The sequence below is a fragment of the Saccostrea echinata genome, unplaced genomic scaffold (genome assembly GCF_033153115.1).
Source record: "Saccostrea echinata isolate AGI-Se365-2 ecotype Australia unplaced genomic scaffold, CSIRO_AGI_Sech_v1 ptg000054l, whole genome shotgun sequence".
In the NCBI taxonomy this organism is placed as follows: Eukaryota; Metazoa; Mollusca; class Bivalvia; order Ostreida; family Ostreidae; genus Saccostrea; species Saccostrea echinata.
In genome coordinates, this window is record NW_026889803.1 from 3,323,188 (window position 1) to 3,344,582 (window position 21,395).

Sequence of the window (21,395 nt, forward strand, 5' to 3'; positions counted from 1 at the left end):
TTGTAATAATAAAAATGGATGATGTATTCTTCTTTTTTCCTGCTGAAAAACATGTTAAGCTTGTTAGGTCTCCTGAAGAACCTGAGATGATTACCCAGATATCTGATGCAGATGAAGGGATAACTGTACTAGTTACATGAGTACACCAGTAAATGATTTGATGCTGATAAATGGGATAACTACTAGGTACATGTGTACACCAGTAAATGATTCAATGCTGATAAATAGGATAACTGTACTAGTTACATGGGTACCCCAGTAAATGATTTGATACAATTAAATAGGATGATAGTACAAGTTACATATGTACACCAGTAAATGATTCAATGCTGATAAATGGGATAACTGTACTCGTTATATGTGTACACCAGTAAATGATTCAATGCTGATAAATAGGATAACTGTACCATATACATCTGTACACCAGTAAATGATTCAATGCTAGCTGATAAATAGAATAACTGTACCAGTTACATGTGTACACCAGTAAATGATCAAATGCCGATAAATAGGATAACTGTACTAGTTACATGGGTTCCCCAGTAAATGATTCAATGCTGATAAAGTGGATAATGATTTGATTTGTTACTGTTAAATAAGATAACTGTACTAGTTACATGTGTACAGCAATACATGATCCAATCTGATGAATAGGATAACTTTCTAGTTACATGTGTACACCAGTAAATGATTTGATACTGTTAAATAAGATAACTGTACAAGTTACATGTGTACAGCAGTTAGTGATTCCATGCTGATAAATAGGATAACTGTACTAGTAACGTGTACACCAGTAAATGATCTGATACTGATAAATAGGATAACTGTACTAGTTAATGTGCAAACCAGTAAATGAATAGGATAACTCTCTAGTTACATGTGTACACCAGTAAATGATCTGATGCTGATAAATGGGATAACTGTACTAGTTACATGTGTACCCCAGGAAATAATTTCAATGTGTGTACTTTACACTACTTCCAAGTTTGCAACTCTGCTATAATAACCTGCAATTATGAGTCATGTCCATTAAAATTGATATGGATTTCCCCATTATTACTGATATATGAAAAAATCTTATTAAATCATAAATAGGAAGATACTGTATGGTTAGACAGTGATTCTTTTATTCAAGTAATTCAAATTCCAATGCATGTAGTTTTATTCAAATAACATTTATTCAAGACTGAGAAAAGCAATATGCATACTTATACTCTAAATTATGTATACATACTCAGTAAAACAGGTATATAGGTAATATAATTGTAGTGTTAGCATTTTATCATTCAGAAATACTAAACAAAGAAGAAAGTAGATTTAATCTAGTTTTACTGATTTCACAGGATCTGGTTCAAATGTCCAACAAGCATCACAACTTAAAATATATGTAAATAATTTAATTTTATTTGTATTCTAGCCTCTGATTGGTTAATATCCAAAAAGGAACACAAATTATTTCTGTATAACCTGGGTTGGAATGGGGACACACCCCTGACAACCAGCTGAATCATCTGTATCCATACAATCCTCTCATTTCCAGTCCTCGGGAAAATTCCAGATTTAATAAATGTACCTTTAACTTCAAACAATAATTTGATCTTACCACATGTAAACAAACTACACGGCTGCTAGGCCTATGTATTAGTTTTTACCTCCCCTCGCTTCCCATCACATCCGTTACTTCCGTTACTATGGTTGTATTATTGAGCGGCAAATTTGAACTAATAAAAAGCAACGAAATTTTACACCCATAGTTATTTAATGATTTTAAAATTAAATTATAAGGAATGACCCTAATTCTTGGCCAAATTATTCGAGTATAACCTGGTTTGGGTCAGTTTACGCTGTTTTATAATCCGCTTCGCGGATTATAAAGCGTAAACTGACCCAAACCAGGTTATACTCGAATAATTTGGCCAAGAATTAGAGTCATTCCTAAAATGTACTTCTTGAAAAAAAAAAATATGAATTTTATAAAGGTAACTATAATACTACAAAAATATAAGGAAAAAAATATATAATCATTGAAATAATAATTAAATCACTGGGTAAAATAATATCATATAAGTAAACAAAACAACCATAGGAAAAAAAATGCATTGTTGTCTAGCTAAGTATTAAAGCACATTGATTTCATGATACCAGCTACATACAATTGTTTGCAAAAAGAATTGCCATCTTAAAAATTCACCATAAAACAACTCAATAAGAATATGCATAATTACATTAAGAATTAATTGTGCTAGTCTTTTAAATGCCCAATAAATTATCTTTATTTTTTTATATACAGGTAAGTAGGAGCAAAAGGATGAAAAAATACTTTGTGGGACCCCTCCCGCACCAATTTTGGAGAAAAAAGTTGGTATAAAATAATTCTGTGAACTCATAAATTACTTTAAAATAACTTCATAGAGAATATATGATTCATTTCATTTTCCAGGTTATGATAAATGAGACAGAGAAAGTTATCTGTTAACATGCATGTCATATAGGTCAGAGAAATAGAGAGATGAAAATAATTCCACAACTGAATTTAAGGATTGCATTTCATTTCCTTAAATTCACACTAATAGATCCTTTTCTTTTTTTATTTCTACATATTTGAATACCAATCTTGAAATAAATACGTGTATTAAATCCAAAAATTTGGTAAACTAATATTGGTTGATATAAATTCCTTATGAACCAAGCATTGAAAGTATCTAACTAATAAAAAGAATGTTGATCAGCTTTCAAAGTGCCTCTTTCCATCCAGGTATAACATGTACTCTGAAACAAACAAAAATAAAAATTAACAACTAGAGAAGTTTTAATTTACAAATTTTTTAAAGCATGCTTGTAAGTATTCCCTTGAATGAATTCAAAGAGATGAAGCATCCTTCTACATTAACACACACATGGCTAAAAATAATAAGTCTGAATAAAAACATACAAAAAATTCCCAAAGTTCTTAGTGAACAATCATCAACAGCATCACATCTTAACATAAAGGCAGTTCAGGTCAAGGGCATTCTGTGGATCAAGACATACTGTCTTATGACAACAAACTATCTAGCCAAATACCTTAAGCCTAGATTAAAATAGAGAGAGAGAAAAAAAAATGCTGGCCTTCTTGCTCCACAAGCTAGCAAAGAACTATGAATGCTAACTCTCAATTCCCGCCTACACTTTACACCCATTTAATTCAATATAAATTGCAATTTGGCCATTGAAACTTGGTTGAATGCAAAGAAGAGTTCATTATCTTAATTAGTTGATTAATAATTTTAAAACCAGTGTCAAAAAGTTAAATGCTCTTATTTACAACTTTTTTCATATGAGGGATAGAAAATTTTATCCACTGAAATCAGGCTTTAAAACATCGCCAGATTTTCAAATACTCAAGGAAATGAATAAATTGTCCTTAAATCTTTCCAAATGCTTAACTTTTATAAAATTCAACATATAAGATTGATAAAGTATATTTTTATGCCCTAATCAAAGATTCGGGGGCATATAGTTTTTGCCCTGTCCATCTGTCTAGCTATCTGTCTGTCTGTTTGTCCCCCAAAACTTTTACCTTGCCCATAACTTTTGATGAAGCTATGGCTTTCATATTTCACATGTGTATTCTTGTGACAAGACCTTTCTTTGGAAACCATCAAATTTGACCTTTTGACCTTGACCTTGGAGTTTGACCCACTTTTGCTAAATTTTATCAGACTTAAACCTTGGCCATAACTTTTGAATAGTTGGTGCTAGGGCTTTCAAACTTCACATGTGTATACCCTGTGACAAGACCTTCCTCTGGATACCAAGAAATTTGACCCTTTAACCTTGGAGTTTGACCTACTTTAGGAAAACTTTAACCTTGGTCATAACTTTTGAACAATTGGCACTAGGGCTTTCATACAACACGTGTATTCCTTGTGACAAGCCCTTCCTATGAATACCAACAGTTTTGGCCCATTGACCTTGGAGTTTGACTTACTTTAAAAAAAAACTTTAACCTTAGCCATAACATTTGAACATTTGGTTCTAGGGCTTTCATTTTTCACGTACATGTGTATCACTTGTGAAAAGACCTTCCCTTGGGCACCATTTGACCTTGACCTTGATGATTTACTTACTTTAACCTTTTTCATAACATTTCAATGGTTGGTGTTAGGTTTTCATATTTCACAAGTATATTCCTCGAGACGAGACCTTTCTTTGGGTACCATCATTTTATATCTTTTGTCCTGGTGTCTGACTTGCATTTGAGAAACTTTAACCTTCGCCATAAGCTGCCATACGGGGGCATCGATGTTTCAAAAACACATCTTGTTTAAAATTGTAATCTCATTTGCTACGAATTTATAATAACTGTTTTAAAAAGGGAATTTTTATTTCATCAGAAAGGGGGAGGGGGAGAAGTTAAAAAAAAACCCCACATTTTCCGTTGTCCATTGATTTATATAGTGAAAAACATGTTTTACCAAAATTATAAGCATTATCTCTCTTTGTTTTCCCAAATACGTTATGTTTATGAAAATTCGCATATATCTATATAAATATGAAAAAATCATTCAAATAAGTTAACTTTTGAAAATTGACTTTGAGATAAGCGGCAGAACAATACTATCATTTGCAGTTCTTAGAGGTACTGTGAGTTAAAAAGTAGGCATTTGCTATTGGGGGAGGGGGTTGGGGTGCCCTCCTTTTTTCTAACCATTATTATGAAAATGTGTTAATGTGACCTTGAACTTGCCAAAATGAACTGATTAAAAAATATATCCCCTGGTCCTAATATAATATTATGTAAATGTAATATTTGAGTTAAATATGGACATCCAATATTTCTCCATTAGAAAATTATGGACTCAACACAGATCTTTTACTTCCCAGAATGACCTTGTGTCAATGTCATCACACACCTATATAGGTAACATTTGTGTGAAGTATGAACTTTCAGTGTTTCTACATTAGAAAGATATAGACCCAACATGAATTTAACACTTTTTCATCCAGTGACCTTGAACTTGCTAAAATGACCTTGGACGAGATCATGACAAGTCATAAGCAATCTTTATGTCAAGAATCGATATCCAATTAGTCTCCATTGGAAAGTTATAGACTGATATTTTTTCTGTCAGTGACATTGAACTTGCCTGAATAACATTGGTTTAAGGTCATGGCACATCCCCAGGTCATAAACAATCTTTGTACCAAGTATCTTTGTTTGCAGCGGGTATAAAAACTAAGGTCAAGATCAAATGAGTCAGTCGAGATATATTGTCCAGTATGATAACACACCCATATCTCAATTCATAGAAAGCCAGTAAAGATTTTTAAAGATGTTATGCACTGGATATGATTGTAATAGAGAAAGGGAGTACATAATCCTGATGACATATTCTTGAATTAATGTAAATATATAGTTACATTTCCAACTGTTTTCTCTTTGATAACTTTTTGAAAGTTAAGTGTGTTAATTTACAACTATAAATGTAAATTTCGCCAAGTAAAAGGTCAAGTGCCAAATATGCATGTCAATTTCCTAGGCTGTCATTGTGTCTCGTGTCAGTGGGTAGTGACTATAGTGACATGGAATGCTTCGTTTATTTCAATTCTTTTAGACACCTTTTTTGATTCATACATGTGTATTTACGTTTTAATTTCACACATTAAAGTAAATAATATGTTGACGGTGCAACTGTGAGGGCAAGCGCAGATACTGTACCTTTCAGTTTTAATTTAGATCAGGCTCAACAAACTGCACGTTACATTTGCTATGTCTATACTCTGACATCATATGACGTCGTATGTATGTTGCATTACCAAAACGAAGTCTGAACAGTGCTAATTTTAATCAAGAACATTTGATCTACTATCTATCTGCTATCCATTAAATCAAGGTTATTTTATTTTTTTGTTGAATTTTTGTTACTACTGTGAGAATGTAATTTGGGACAAGATGCAATTCGCTAGGCATTATGGGACCACAGGTAACCGCGGAAAAAAATTCATTTGGATCAATGTATAAAGTCTGAATTTCCTCTTCGCCCAGGTGTTGCTTTAAGAGCTCACAGTGACGAGCGGCGCTTCGCTCCGCTCACTGCACTTGCTATAATGAATAATTGATGTCTAAATTATCCCATGTTTCCAACTGTAGTTGATGCTCTGGCATACCCAACAAACTAGAAAGTGATTCCTTGAACATCTTTCTAATGTAATGGTAACATATTACGTCATATACAAGGAATTTAATGCACATTTTGAACATGGTTACTAATTATAGATACAGATATAGTTTTCGATAGATGCAATTGTAGCAAAGTTATTTCCCATAGGTCACCATATTGGAGGTTAACAAGCCCAGATTACTTCATTTAGACTTGTCATACTGGGCAATGAGGTGAAGATAACACTTTTTTTCTTACAAATGTATGTTTACAAAAGCTTCCTTTTAAATTTATAATTTTAGAATTTTAAAGATTTTTGCCCTTATATTTCTGCCATACAAGTTTAAATTTGGTTGCTCAAAGAGGAAAATTCACTAGTTTGACTTCCAAGGTGGCAACCAAGGGAAATAACTCCAAGGGAAAATATGTACTAAGAAAACCAGCTATTGCCAAGACTTAAAAAAAAAAAATCAATTTTTTTCAAAAAGATTTAAAACATTTTTAAAGTAATGCAAAAAAGAAATTTATTTGCATAATAACATTTTGATCTTAGTCATAAGTTCTTTTGTAAAACGGGCCCTGGTTGGATAGATGTCAAAACCCAACACTCATTTATTACAATAAATTACAATACCTGAAAAAAGTACATAAAATTTTATTGCATATATATATGTGACACAATTTTTTTTTTTTAATTTAGATGGATGGTTGTATCAAAAGCAATTTTAAATTGATATGGGGGGGGGGGGGTAGAAGGTAATTAAAAAATGTATGGGTGGTGGGGTAAAAATAAAAGTGCCTTCCAACCCCCCCATACAATTTTTCCTGGAATAGCCCTAACTTTAGCAGTACAGTTTCTGGATTTTCATCACATATGTCTGTCACCTGATCAGCGTAGTTACATAAGTGACCATTAGTCCTCCTTACTCTAAATGGGGAGAAATTATGTCTCCCCTTTCAACATATTGTTTACCCTGAATTTTTCATCTTTTTACTTTTTCTCCTGAAATACATACTCTTACAGTGTGAGGATGAAAATTTAAGATAAGAAAATGACGTCCATATGTACACATGTAACACCTGATAAAATTTTGAGAAAGAAAATTCTAAATACATGATTAAGACTGCAAATGCTATACAACACACCTGCATATGTTTTAGGCATGACAGTTGGTATGGTTGGCTCATGGCATCGGAAAGTGAAATGAAAATTATTGCTTGTAGATCGAGATCCATCATCAGGGTCGATCACCTCAGCATGGACATGGATCTGTAAACTTGTGTCCTGTGTAAATACAACCTGAAAAAGAAATAAGAAAAACATTTTTCTGGAGAGGGAGCATGTCGTTGGTTTTCTACGATATTCTTAATTTTAACCTGTAATGTATCCTAATTTATACATAAATCCTATTAAAAGGAAGAATACAGCCACAACATTATAATTTTTTCCAAATCTATGGCAACAATTGCATCATGTTAAACAAAATATATTGCTTGATTTTCAATCAGTGATTTTTTAACACAAATTTTAAGTTGTATGTATTGTAGGCCAATTTTTATTCACATGCAATTGCCAGTTTCACTACTTTCATTCTCTTGTTACAAATCATTTATTTAGTAGAGTATTTGTGTAGAATTTTTCCTCAGTTGCGAAAATTAATAGACGAATTATTTTCCATCTAACAAATTTTTAATAAAAGTGATAGAAATAATAGTTGGTTTACAGTAAACAAATAGTAAAAACTGTATAATGGGTTAATTTCTACTTTCTAACTTTTGTGGAATTTTTCTCTTACAGCAACAGTGTGAAATATTCATATTACCATTTTCTTGCATATTCTGAATCATGGAACTTTTCCATTTTTTACATGCAGTTTGCAGTGTTTCAGAAAACTTAGGAAAATGCCATTAAAGATTTAAACAACTGGTAGTCCATAAATGATTGAATTAGGTCATACCTGGGAAGACATCAGCAGAAGAGACCTGATTTCTACAGACTTCAAAAAGGCAATATCATCCACTATCATCAGACTAAAGTTTCTTGAGGAACTGAAAGAATGGTTCACAAATCTTTATCATGTAGACATATTGTTGTTCCCTACTAGAGTAAAACTAAGCAGAAAATTCATAAAATTGTCTAAGTCTCCAGCTCTAATTGCACTTCAGAAGTCAAGATATGTAAAATTGTGGTTTTCTGCAGAAGAAATATTTAATAATTTGTTACATTAATTCTAAATACATGCTTTTACAAGGTCACTGACACCTGGCACACTGAACAATGAACAAGAGGAATGTATTGACCTTGGCACATAGGACACACAGATCTAAAATAAATCCCTGGAGTATGAAATAAGAAGGTAAGAACCATGATTGTTTTTTTAGCTCACCTCAACGAAGTTGGGGGAGCTTATGTAATACCCTCGGCTTCGGCATCGGTGTTGGCGTTGGCGTCCCAGGTTAAGGTTTTTGGAGCAGTTTTCTTTTCAAGTATTTCTATGGCCTATATTAGTCAGAGATGCATGGAGGATGCTTCTAGTGTGTTTTATTGTACCAGTCAAGGTTTCAGATGCTGCAATTTCAGCTAAAGAATGACCAAGTTAATGTTTTTGGAGCAGATTAAAGTTTTTGGAGCAGGTTAAAGTTTTTGGAGCAGGTCTCATTTCCAAGTAACTATAAACCCTATATTGACCAAACCTGCATGGATGATACATCTAAGGATGCACACTACTGAACTTGCTTCGGATGCTGGATCTGACCTACATTTTCTGGATGAGTGACTAGGTTGAAGTTTTTGGGGTAGATCTCATTTCCAAGTAACTATAAGCCCTATATTGACCAAACTTGCATGGATGATACATCTAAGGATGCACACTACTGGACTTGCTTCAGATGCTGAATCTGACCTATATTTTACGGATGAGTGGCCAGGTTAAAGTTTTTGGAGCAGATGTCATCTCCAAGTATCTATAAACCCTATATTGACCAAACTTGCATGGATGATACATCTAAGGATGCACACTACTGGACTTGCTTCAGATGCTGGATCTGACCTACATTTTCCGGATGAGTGACCAGGTTAAAGTTTTTGAAGAAGATCTCATTTCCAAGTAACTATAAGCCCTATATTGACCAAACTTGCATGGATGATACATCTAAGGATGCACACTACTGGACTTGCTTCGGATGCTGAATCTGACCTATATTTTACGGATGAGTGGCCAGGTTAAAGTTTTTGGAGCAGATTTCATCTCCAAGTATCTATAAACCCTATATTGACCAAACTTGCATGGATGATACATCTAAGGATGCACACTACTGGACTTGCTTCGGATTCTGGATCTGACCTACATTTTCCGGATGAGTGACTAGGTTAAAGTTTTTGAAGTAGATCTCATTTCCAAGTAACTATAAGCCCTATATTGACCAAACTTGCATGGATGATACATCTAAGGATGCACACTACTGGACTTGCTTCAGATGCTGGATCTGACTTATATTTTCCGGATGAGTGACCAGGTTAAGGTTTTTGGAGCAGATCTCATTTCAAAGTAACTATAAGCCCTATACTGACCAAACTTGCATGGATGATACATCTAAGGATGCACACTACTGGACTTGCTTCGGATACTGAATCTGACCTATATTTTATGGATGAGTAACCAGGTTAAAGTTTTTGGAGCAGATGTCATTTCCAAGTATCTATAAACCCTATATTGACCAAACTTGCATGGATGATACATCTAAGGATGTACACTACTGGACTTGCTTTGGATGCTGGATCTGACCTACATTTTCCGGATGAGTGACTAGGTTAAAGTTTTTGGAGCAGATGTCATTTCCAAGTATCTATAAGCCCTATATTGACTAAACTTGCATGGATGATACATCTAAGGATGTACACTACTGGACTTGCTTCAGATGCTGGATTTGACTTACATTTTCCGTATGAGTGACCAGGTTAAAGTTTTTGGAGCAGATGTCATTTCCAAGTAACTGTAAACCCTATATTGACCAAACTTGCATGGATGATACATCTAAGGATTCACACTACTGGACTTGCTTCAGATGCTGGATTTGACCTACATTTTCTGGATGAGTAACCAGGTTAAAGTTTTTGGAGCAGATCTCATTTCCAAGTAACTATAAGGCCTATCTGAACCAAACTTGCATGGATGATGCATCAAGTGACAAACAATCTCAAAACTTGCTTCAGATGCTGGATTTGACTTACATTTTCTGGATGAGTGACTAGTTTTAAGTTTTCAGATTAGTCTATTCCCAAGTAACTGCAAGCCCTATCAGAACAAAATTGCATAAATGTTGCCTCTAGGGATGCACACTCCTAGATTATTAGTTTAGTGTGGGACTTTGCCTTACTTAAAGACAACATTCGTTGAGGTGAGCTCTGTAATCTCTGATTACCTATGTTTTTTTTTTTTGGTAAGAAACAAGGTTTAATTTTTTTAATGCACAGGATTAGAAAAATCAAAATTGAATTTGACCTTGGAGATATGCTTGTGAAAAGCTTACTACAAAATATTGGGAAAAAATCACAACGGATAAAGACCTGCCAAGATGTCAAGTCAATCAAGCAATTTTTTTTTTGCTTTTCAGTAATAACAGAATTGGGTTGAACTTACCAATGCAGAGCAGCATTAGCCCAGGCTAATTCATAAGCTATCCTCATCAGGTATCCACCAAATATCTTGTTGTAAAGATTCCTGGCCTGGTCAGCATGAATTAAAGCAGTGATTACTAGAAATACATGTTGACAGTAACAAAAGGAAGAAAATGCATACATGTTTTACACTGTGATTATAACTCCTCAATGTGTTTCTTGGAGGTGTAAAAAACCTCTAAAATGGTTCTTCCTTTTTGAATTCCTGCTAAATAAATTGTAATAGGAATTTACCTCTGGAAAACAAATGTGGAGATTTTTTAAGATTGTGTCCTCCATCCACACGCTATTTTCTGGCTTCACACGATGACGAAATGTTTGGAAGCTACAAATATACAGTTGAACTTCATTATCTCAAACACCGATATCTCGAATACCATGGATATATCAAAATCATTTGGAAGTCCTGACCACTTTTCCTAGATGTGTTTTACCCTCAATATCTTGAACTATCGGATATCTCGAAGTTTTTTCTCAGTTCCATTGAGTCCAAAATAACAAGGTTTGACTGTATTATGCTTAATGAAGTATACAATGACGAACCATACTTTCTTTTACTCCTCTTGAGCTAAAAATTATTTCTATTTCTAACTGTAAATAATGCAGGGGATTATTTTTTAACATGATTTAAGAAAATACAACCATAACTGTTTAAAATTCATAGTTGTGTATTTACTAGACTAAGTATATCTGTAAATACCAGTCACAGGGAGTCTTACTTAGGATCCAGTGTCTGAAGAAACAATTGGTGGATCATTTCTCTCTCCTCCTCGCTGGGGTGGGTTTTAAGAAGATTTCTCTTTGCTTCTCCTTGTCTCACCAACTTATTTACTAAAAAAATATGATGAATGTTCTTACAAGTATCTTCTGACTTGCTGTAAGTTACAGTCTAAAAAAGATTGACTGCTACCTAAATTTATAGCTACACCAAACATTGCATACACTTGTCCTTTGTAACCTGTTGATTCCTTGAGTATTGCAATTTCATTAGTTTTGTTTATGTTGCATGAACAATTTCAAATTCTCATATCACAGTGGGATTTTATATTTGAATGTTCTTTCTTACTAGCATTTATATTAAGTACCTTCTCCGAGCTGAAATATTTTTTCTTCCTTGGGTGTTTCGGGTTTCAATGGACATACAACTGCTGCTCTGTGAAGGGGAAAAAAGCTCACTTATACTGGTATTTGAATAAAAATTCATTTTAAAAAAAATTAACTCATTTTCCATCTTTCACATACATTAATCAAGTTTATTTATCAATTTTATTTTTTCAAAACAAATTTCTAATACTTTGGGTAGATCAAGTTACTTCCCTCCTTCAAAATATGTTGGTGGAAAAGTTTCTTAGTCATAAATTCTGGTAATTAAGGAATATGTAAATTAAATCAGAGTGCCAAATTCATTTTATCTGCATTCATAACATTTTTTGTCCAGCAGCACATAACCTACTTTTTAGTTGCTGGGTTTCTTGATACCATAAGAAATTTGGCTATAAGTATGGTCTGTATGGCAGAATTCACTTCCTGTAAGATACAAACACTAGCTGTTAAATCTACTCACCCTACCAACAATATGTACTGACACTTTTCTATTTATGACAGTAGTAAGATCAAGGAAGATCATACTTGGCTTTCCCATCACAGAATATAAATTATACCAAAGTTGTGTTTCAGTGTTTTCATAACTTTTTTTACAACACTTACCAATCTAATTGAAATTAGATCCTTTGACCTGCACACCTACAATCATCTATGAGTGGATCAAAGGATCTAATTTTAGATTACAACAGTTGCTCAAAAAATTGAGGTACTGTAGTGTTATGAAATGATGTTAAAAAAATTGATTTGCTGAAAATATCGCCAACTCAAATTAATTTCTTGTTCAGCAGGCTTTAAACTTTTAAAGGAATGCAAATAATAGTTCAATGGGCTTATGGCCAACCTGTGAAAAAAATAAGACTAACATTTAAGATCTGTAAAAGCGACATTTTAAATACCTATTTGCTGTATTATGAAACTTTTACCTGAACATGCTAGGAAAAAAAAAACAACACACAAACAAATTACCTGTTGTAGTTTCATTGTAACTTCCATTGAGGATTTTCCGACCCATGTGACATTCCCCGTCATCTTGACATCCATATCAGGCACGATGTCTGTCTGTTTCTCTGGACATATTTGGCTTACATCAATCATTTTATCAATTCTCTCAGAAATTACTTTAGTCTGCTTTTATACACTGTTTCTAAATTTTTGGTTTAGTAAAATTCTGAACGTTAAAGTGTGTAAAGGTTTTAAGTTTTAACTCACAGTACTTTTAATCCTACAGCAACTCATAAACTGACATAAACTATGCCAATACTTTACCCCCCCCCCCCCCCAAAAAAAAAAAACCAACATCCTAATATTTTTGGATATTTTGTATACTGTAAATATTTACCTATCCTATCCACTAGAGCTGTAACTATGGATATTGCTGCTTTCTTAGACCTGTCCACCACAGTATGCTTATAACTTATGTAAACTGAAAGTACAAAATTACCCCATGTACACTGAAAGTACAAAATTACCTTTATTGTATATATGGAGAATACATGTACTCTCATATGGCAAGCCTGATTTACTTCCATCAAAATTTGATATACTACTAAACATAAAAAAACCCAGATAATACAACATGAACCACTGCCCTGAGCTTTCATACAAAAGGTAAAAAAAAAAAGTTGTTATAGTCAAATGGTTATCTGAATGTGTAATCACCTGCAAATGTATCTAAATCTTCAAGAATTCTTCCAAATCGTACTCCTTTTAAGCTTGGATTGAGGTACTTTTGCCTTGCAACAACATTGGATAATGGAATAATCAACTCGGAATAGCTGTCAGACATACTCCGGACAGGAAGTTCAGCCTGAGACTCTGCCACCGGTGCCATCTCAATTTTACTCGACTCATCACTCACTCTACATTGCCAACAAATTCAAATTGAAATTTCAAAAGTTGAAATGTTGAAAACATCTACATGTGTGAGGACCATTTCACATATTAATCCACAATAATATCCTAAAATTTATAATATGAATATCTCTGTAGGTACTAACATTAAATGTTTTTCTGATATGCCTAAAATTATTAATATAAACAACATTGAATACATGCTAAATGTTAGATAGATAAGAATATCTTTCCATCCCCTTCATTCCCATCTGTGACCCTTCTGACACAATGATCTTGAATCAATATCTCAACACATATCTAGGCCATGGACATGAACATGTAACCTGTGAGGGAGAAATTGCGACAGACCAGACCAGGATTCAGATCCAGGCCCCCTGAATCACTAGTTAGATGCTCTACCAACTGAGCTATCTGGCAATCAAACCTGCTGACCACAACATACCTCCCTCCAATAAGGTCCAAGACACCAAACCAGGCTCTCTCATGACAGGCTTTTCACCTGTCACTCCCAGGGCATGGCACAGCACCAAACGTAACTGGCTAGGGAGAAAATTGCAATGAGCTAGACCAAGATTCGATCCCAGGGCTCTCTGAATCGCTATTGAGATGCTCTACTAACTGAACATAAAGAGAAACTACTTAATTTGAACTGAAATGAATTCAAAATCTAACTACATGTCCTGTGTCCTTGAAGGCCTGAGCTTATGAAGACATTATGATTAATGCTATCTCAGGTATAATGAAACAAATCTCACAGTTATAATTCATTCAATTCAGAATTACAAAATTATTGCACAGCTAGGGTATGTCCCATTTCACAGTGACCTTGAACTTGAGATATAGAATTCTTGGCATAACATGCCTTGGGGTCAAGACCACAAATAATCTACAGTTCATATCTTTTACAATATGGGATCTATAACATATATTTGACAAGATTTGCGACAGGCATATATGTACAACTTTAGCACATATATCTTTTTCCCTGCTTGAAAGACAAAATTATCTATAGAAACTGAAAAAAAAAAACTTTCCAAAAAATGAACCATTTCAAAATACATGGGAGGTACCTGTCAGTTTACATATCAGCAATATGTAAAACATTGCTACATGTTCTGGTTTTTATCAAACCATGATTTTACAAGACATGTATTTGTAATATAGCATTTGTTAAAATACTTTACCCAATTAACTTCTTTGTTCCTCCAACCAAATCTTTCAAAGACTCTCTTGCTAAAATATAAAAGAACATATACAGAATGAAAGTAGATGCCCATAGGCCACAATGCTCCTTAAGTCACTTGGGCCATGCTGTTCCTCATCAGATTTTTCAAGGATTTTTTTCCCATACTGTGGCCCCATCCTTGCCCCATAGGTCATGACTTGATATTGAACTTAAATCTACATAACATAGGAATGCATTATTGTTGATATGACTAACAAGGCCTTGCTCAAATTAAAAAAAAAAAACACACATTATCAAATTTATCGCCAATTTTAGCCAAACCCTAACTCAAGAGTCCATAATAAAAATTCTCATGACATTTTTTATATTTCCTATACACCTGTATTCCCATGTAAAACTTGAATTAAAAATATTTTCATTCCATATGTATATTTCTTATAATGTGTCTTGAAAGCTTTGGTATTCATAACACAATAACATGTAGGGAAGGTCAAAGGTTAAAGGTATCTATTTTTATTTTGACATCACAAACTCTAAATGCCATAAAAGTGCAACATATCGTAAGCAAAAAATCAAAATCCATGCTCATGTTGAACAGTAACAGGTGCTCCCTCAATCTAGCTATACAAGTGCAGTGTGTACCATTTAATCAGGCACTGTATATTCAAAGAGGTGATATTTTATTAATCTATGATAAATGCCTCTGATATCTTAGGTATGTCTGATTTTTTTCTATTTTTTTTTCATGCCTTTGAAATTGAAAAAAAATATGTGTTCTGATCAAACATAGACAAAATATTCTAACATTTTTTTTGTCTTCTTGTGCATATGAATAGGGCATACTTGAAAATGAATAAAAGAAAATCTTTATTTAATGTTACAATTAACCGACTAATCAGTTAAAATGTCTTGCAGTTAACCAATTGGCAAATCCGTATTCAATTAACATCTCTAATATATATACATGTATATGTATTCACAATAAAACATAGCTCTGGAATTTTAGTTTGTATATACACAATTCCAAATATTACCTAAATTAACATAATTAATTCGAAGTTAGTAATTGTAGTATTGTATTTTATCCCATGTCTACCCCTTTATCCCGTGGATATGACTCATTGGATAAATTTTTCATAATCCACAGTTGTGACGTCACAATGGTTTTTGCGTTAGCGCGATGAAGTAAAATAAAGTGGAGTCCTATATAAAACAGTGTAAAACATTAGTTGTGAAGTATTAAACATGGGATAAAAAGAATCTCCCATGATTTGTAGTTGGATATGACTTTTATCCAACTCGTTGTGTGTTTTTATCCTCTCGCCAAGGCTCGGGGATAAAAAAACACACAACTCGTTGGATAAAAATCATATCCAACTACAAATCATGGGAGATCCTATATTTCTAATACTGTAACAATTATATACTTACCTGCAACAATTGTAGTAACATGACGTTTCTCAAAAACAGATTTCGACACTCCTTTTAATTTTATGCATTTTCCCCATGTCAGTTTGTGGCAATATGAATTAACTGCATTACTGAAAATGAGAAATGTACATAGAGCAATAACATATTCATTTTATCCACACTTCAACCACCTCCCTGTCATTTCAATCTGAAACTTGACCATTGTATTTTTGAATACCTGTGCTCAAGTGTTTGACTCAAGGTTGAAGTCATCTTGAAACAAGATGTGTTTCTGAAACACATACCCCCGTATGGCAGCTAAAGGCCAAGGCTAAAGATTTTCAAATGTAGGTCAAACTCCAAGGTCATACTCCAAGGTCATGAGGTCAAATATGTTGGTACTCAGAGAAATGTCTTGTCACAAGGAATACACATGTGAAAGATGAAAGCCCTAGCACCAACCATTCAAAAGTTATTGGCAGGGTTAAAGTTTTTGCAGACAAACAGATTAACAAAAAGACAGACAGACAGAGGGACAGACCAAAAACTATATATCTAATTTATCTATACATGCCCCTAAGTCTTCCATTACCAGGGCAAAAAAATACAGTTTTCAAAACCCCATATTCCAAAGAAATATATCAGAAACTATAGCTAGATAATGTGGATTTAGTATTTTTTTCTCATTAATGTTCATTTTTAAGTATTTTTTCCTATATATATCCATGTAAAACTTTGTTTGCCCATATTGGCCCCACCCTACCTCCAGGGCTCATGATTTGAGCAAATTTGAATCTACCGGTAAACTACCTGAGGATGCTCCCATATAAGTTTCATCTTTTCTGGCCCAGTGATTCTTGAAAAGAAGATTTTTACTATTTCTTAATTATCTCCCCTTGGAAAAGGGTGTGGCCCTTCATTTGAGCAAACTTTTATCTCTTTACCCAAGGATACTCTGTGCCAAGTTTGGTTGAAATTGGCCCAATGCTTCTGGAGAAGAAGATTTGATTGTCAGATCTTAAATGATAAATGCTATTTTACTTGGTCTTACTATTCATAGATGTTAATTTTTCTTTGCAGCCAAATGCCTGAACTATAATGCTAGTAGAAAATATCCTTAGATTTATTTTGATCTTTAATGATGCTATAAAGCAGGCAACACATGTGTTCCTAGGAACACTCTATTAAGAAACTTGATTATAATATTTGTAACATTCATCTAAACAGATGAGACATTAGGCTCAAATACGGAACTTCACAAAGATTATTTAATTGGATGTATACTTATGAAGAGACTGGCTGCAACTAGAAATTGTTGAGATGGTGACCATCTCAAAGGGCCCTGCTTTTAGCAAGGAAAATTAGGATGAAAGTTTAAAAAAAATTGTATTTAAGAAATCACTACTCATTTAAGCAAAAATGTCTATCAAATGCATTATAGCTTTTAACAATCATCTTCATTTGTGCATTTATATGGCAAAGAATGTGTTAAAAACTTTCCCTTTCAAAACTTTTCATTTGTAACCACTATCCAGTAACAAAGGTTAATTTACATAAGATTAAAACTTGGCATCATTCCTCATATTCCATGTTAATATTTGGATACACAGATTACAAAGGTTACATTTAGGTAATTTATTCTGTATATGTCTCAATTCTGATATCTCTGAGTGATTTTGACCTGATTATACCTGTATTGAGCCCCCTATGGTGAATTTTCAGCAATATTAAAAAATTAGGTGAATACATGTATATGCCTAAACAATGACATATTGTTGCCAAAGACCACTCTTAACCAGAAAAACAACATTCAAATCATTTTATTTTAAAGGTGGCCTTCATACAGAAAATATATAATCAATTTTCCTTCTAATTTTACCTAAAAATTTACCAATCTGTCTTAAAATTACCTGGTAAGCCTTGAATTAAAGTTTTTGTGGTGCAGCAGTAAAACTGTTGGTCTTTAAATTCTATGATTCAGAGTTTTAACATTTTCCTTTCATTTCATGTCATATTTTTTGTTTTATAATAAACATAGTTTCTAACACTCCTGATATACAATTAAGACTTTGAAAGTATCACAGCAAAGGTACAGCTATAATTATGATTCATGGATGAGCATAATACTTTTACAGGTGCAAGTATATCATATAATATTTATCATGTATGGTTATTAGTCTAATTCCCAACAAAATAAGATTTAGAAAATCAATGAAAATAAAACAGTTGCAAACTGCCAAAAAAAAAATCAAAACATTGGCCTTGAAGCTTGAACTGAATTGCAAGGTATGTTTATTCAGAGAAACAGGCAATTTCCTTTTTTAATCATTTAGTTGACCATGTTGTCTGCAAGCCAGCTATGGCTCTTTATCTTCATTCAAATAACAGTGAGTGCCATGAGCATTGTGACTAGCAAGCTCTATAGACAATGTGTATGAAGGGAGGAAATTCAGTTTGAAATCTAACCATTCAAGAAATTTTTATAAGTTTATATTGAGAAAAAATTCCTCAATTCCCAATCCTCTTTGAGTGCATAGCAAATATGGTGGCTAAAGCATAGCAACAAGTTGCTTGAAAAGATTTACAAAAGAATTTATGAAATCTTTCTGCCACAAACTAACATATGTTTTCCAAATACGGTAAACAAGACTTTATATATGTATGTTGTCATGTTTTTTGTAAAGAAAAACATCTCAGTTTTTTCTGATCTTATGGGAAGTGTTCAAGAACCATCTGAAAAGTTCAGAAATCTCAGTCCTGAGGTATTGGGAGTAATAAATCTAAATTTTATTTTTTTTTATGAATCATAAAAATCGTGTGAAAAAAAGAAGTTACAAAATGTAATAAATGCAGGTCACAGGAGCTTACTGAAAATTATGACATCATCTGCAGTATGTAAAAAAAAAATGATGGATCTTCCATTTGAGAGGTGTAGAATTTATTAATATGTTGACAGTGTGACCGTTAGGGTGAGTGAAGTTGTGTATTAAGGGGAAGACCATTTGATTCTGAAGGGGGGGGGGAGAAGATTTGAAATAAATAATCTGTCCTCAAAAATGTTAGAAATAAATAATCCGTCCTCAATGGCAAGAAAATAAATCATCTGTCCTCGACTAGTACTAACCCTCCCCCCCCCCCCCCCCAAAGCAAATAGAAGTTTGTTGTGAGATTGGCAATTCTCCCACTCCCCCCTCTTTTTTCTACTTGCTTGTCAGACTTTTGTCAGTGAAGAAGAAAATAAATAATCTGTCCTCAGTTATCTTGGAAATAAATAGTCTGTCCTTCACCAACATGAAAGTAAAAGATTTGACTCGTAAAAATTTACTGGCACCCCCCCCCCCCTCAAATGGTTATACCCTTACTGGATATTCACTTTTAACTAAGACCCACCTCTTCAAACCACAATATATTTGGAACATCTAGACTGTGGTGTCACATGACATCTAGTTAGAATAATCTAACTGTGTCTCGGGACAGGCCCTCACCACAGTTAGAATGCCTCCCATATACCCGTAATGTAGCAGAAAATTGCAGAATCATTCCGAAACAATTTTGGAGAAAATTAATGAAGTTGCATTGAAAATGACAGTCAAATTAATCATAACAAACCTTTTTGAGACTGTAAATACCTTTCATCTAAAAATTTAATCCATATAATGGAAGAATTCAACACTTTTTCACCAATTTTTTTTACTCGTTTCAAATTTACACACCATATTGACATTCGGAACTCTCGGGATTTTTCTTAGTAAATGCACTGAGTTATAGTTATCTCCTGTATTTTTTTTGCTACATTGACAATATACGGAATGCATTCTATCGTTAAACTGGATCCGTAGGACATTTACCATTTTAACGATAGAGAATTCTATCTACATGACATCAAATGTTAGCTGCATTTCCATAAATGAAGTTTGAAAAGTCATAATTTTAACAAAGATTAGAACATTTAATTAATCTACTATCTGTATGCAATATCCATAAATAAAGGTGAGACAGTTATTTTTTTGTGAATTTTTAATTGTTGTTAAAGTGAGAACAAGTCTTTCACATTGCATTGTGCGTCTTGAGGTAGCTGTGGAAAAAATTCCATTGGAATAGTGTGTAAAGTTCAAATTTTCTCTTCCCCCAGGTGTTTTCGTTAGAGCTTGCAGTGCGAGCAGGGCTTCACGTCGCTCCCTATTACATGAAAGGGAACTGCAACCACCCCAACAGTTTCGCTGTCTGACATATCAACATTCATGTATAACTGTATTGTTCCAAATCATTAGTAAGTGTTGTCATTGAGTATTATTGATAATTATTAGATTTCATTGTGTCTCCGTCCTGGAGTAACTGTTCAAACAGCTTATTTGCTTCAAACAGCCCCAGAACATATGAGACAAATTATTTAATTAAGCTAAATTGGTCTTCTTGAAAATACTGCTACTTTCTAAGTCAATTTTGTACATAGCAAATCAAATTTGAATAGTTCCTTATTACCTTATGATAACAAAGTTTCTATTTATGAACATCTTTCAAAAAATGAGAGATTCTAGTTGTCACAGTGTGATGAATTTCTTTATAAAAATGATGATTGATGATGAGACAGATGAACTCATTGTAGTCTTCACCGGATATTGACAGAATGTATGTAAATTTAGGTGCGTTTCAGTTGTTCCTTAGTGTTCCGGAATTTTTCTAATTAAAATTTTAAAAAATTGTGTTGACGTGTCTTGTGATTATTATACACCGTTTTTTCAATTTTTCTATCAATGATTAATTGCAAATTTTAAATAGGGAATTTAATAAGTATATTTAAGACAAGATAGAACATAAACCGAACAATTTGTGTGTTTATGCAATCTGTTGTTAACAAATCAAATAGAATCTAAGTAAATGAAGATAAACCTTTTTTTCCTCCCACAAAGACCTCCAAAATAGAATGTGCAAAAACTATAAAAGCATTAAGGCAGCTGCCTTTTGAGACTGTAAAAATATTATCCTTGAACTTTCTACTGACTTATCTGCCCTTGTCTCT

At 33.4% G+C, this 21,395-nt stretch overlaps 1 protein-coding gene across 2 annotated transcripts; it reads right to left on the reverse strand.

Moving 5' to 3' along the window:
- Nucleotides 1-1,928: 1,928 nt before the first annotated feature.
- On the reverse strand, nucleotides 1,929-21,395 carry LOC133172416 (acyl-coenzyme A thioesterase 9, mitochondrial-like). Of its 2 annotated transcripts, none has more exons than XM_061307296.1 (14): nucleotides 21,378-21,395; nucleotides 16,397-16,506; nucleotides 14,964-15,012; nucleotides 13,585-13,784; nucleotides 13,265-13,348; nucleotides 12,892-12,992; nucleotides 12,275-12,348; nucleotides 11,907-11,974; nucleotides 11,541-11,652; nucleotides 11,056-11,146; nucleotides 10,784-10,869; nucleotides 8,102-8,192; nucleotides 7,290-7,443; nucleotides 1,929-2,769 (listed from the first exon to the last, which is right to left on the reverse strand). In XM_061307296.1, exons 4-14 carry the CDS (start codon nucleotides 13,754-13,756, stop codon nucleotides 2,726-2,728), a joined length of 1,077 nt encoding a protein of 358 aa, XP_061163280.1. In that variant the 5' UTR covers nucleotides 13,757-13,784; nucleotides 14,964-15,012; nucleotides 16,397-16,506; nucleotides 21,378-21,395; the 3' UTR covers nucleotides 1,929-2,725. The 2 variants fall into 2 exon arrangements, with proteins under 2 accessions (XP_061163280.1, XP_061163279.1); XM_061307295.1 differs by lacking the exon at nucleotides 21,378-21,395 and adding an exon at nucleotides 20,858-20,967.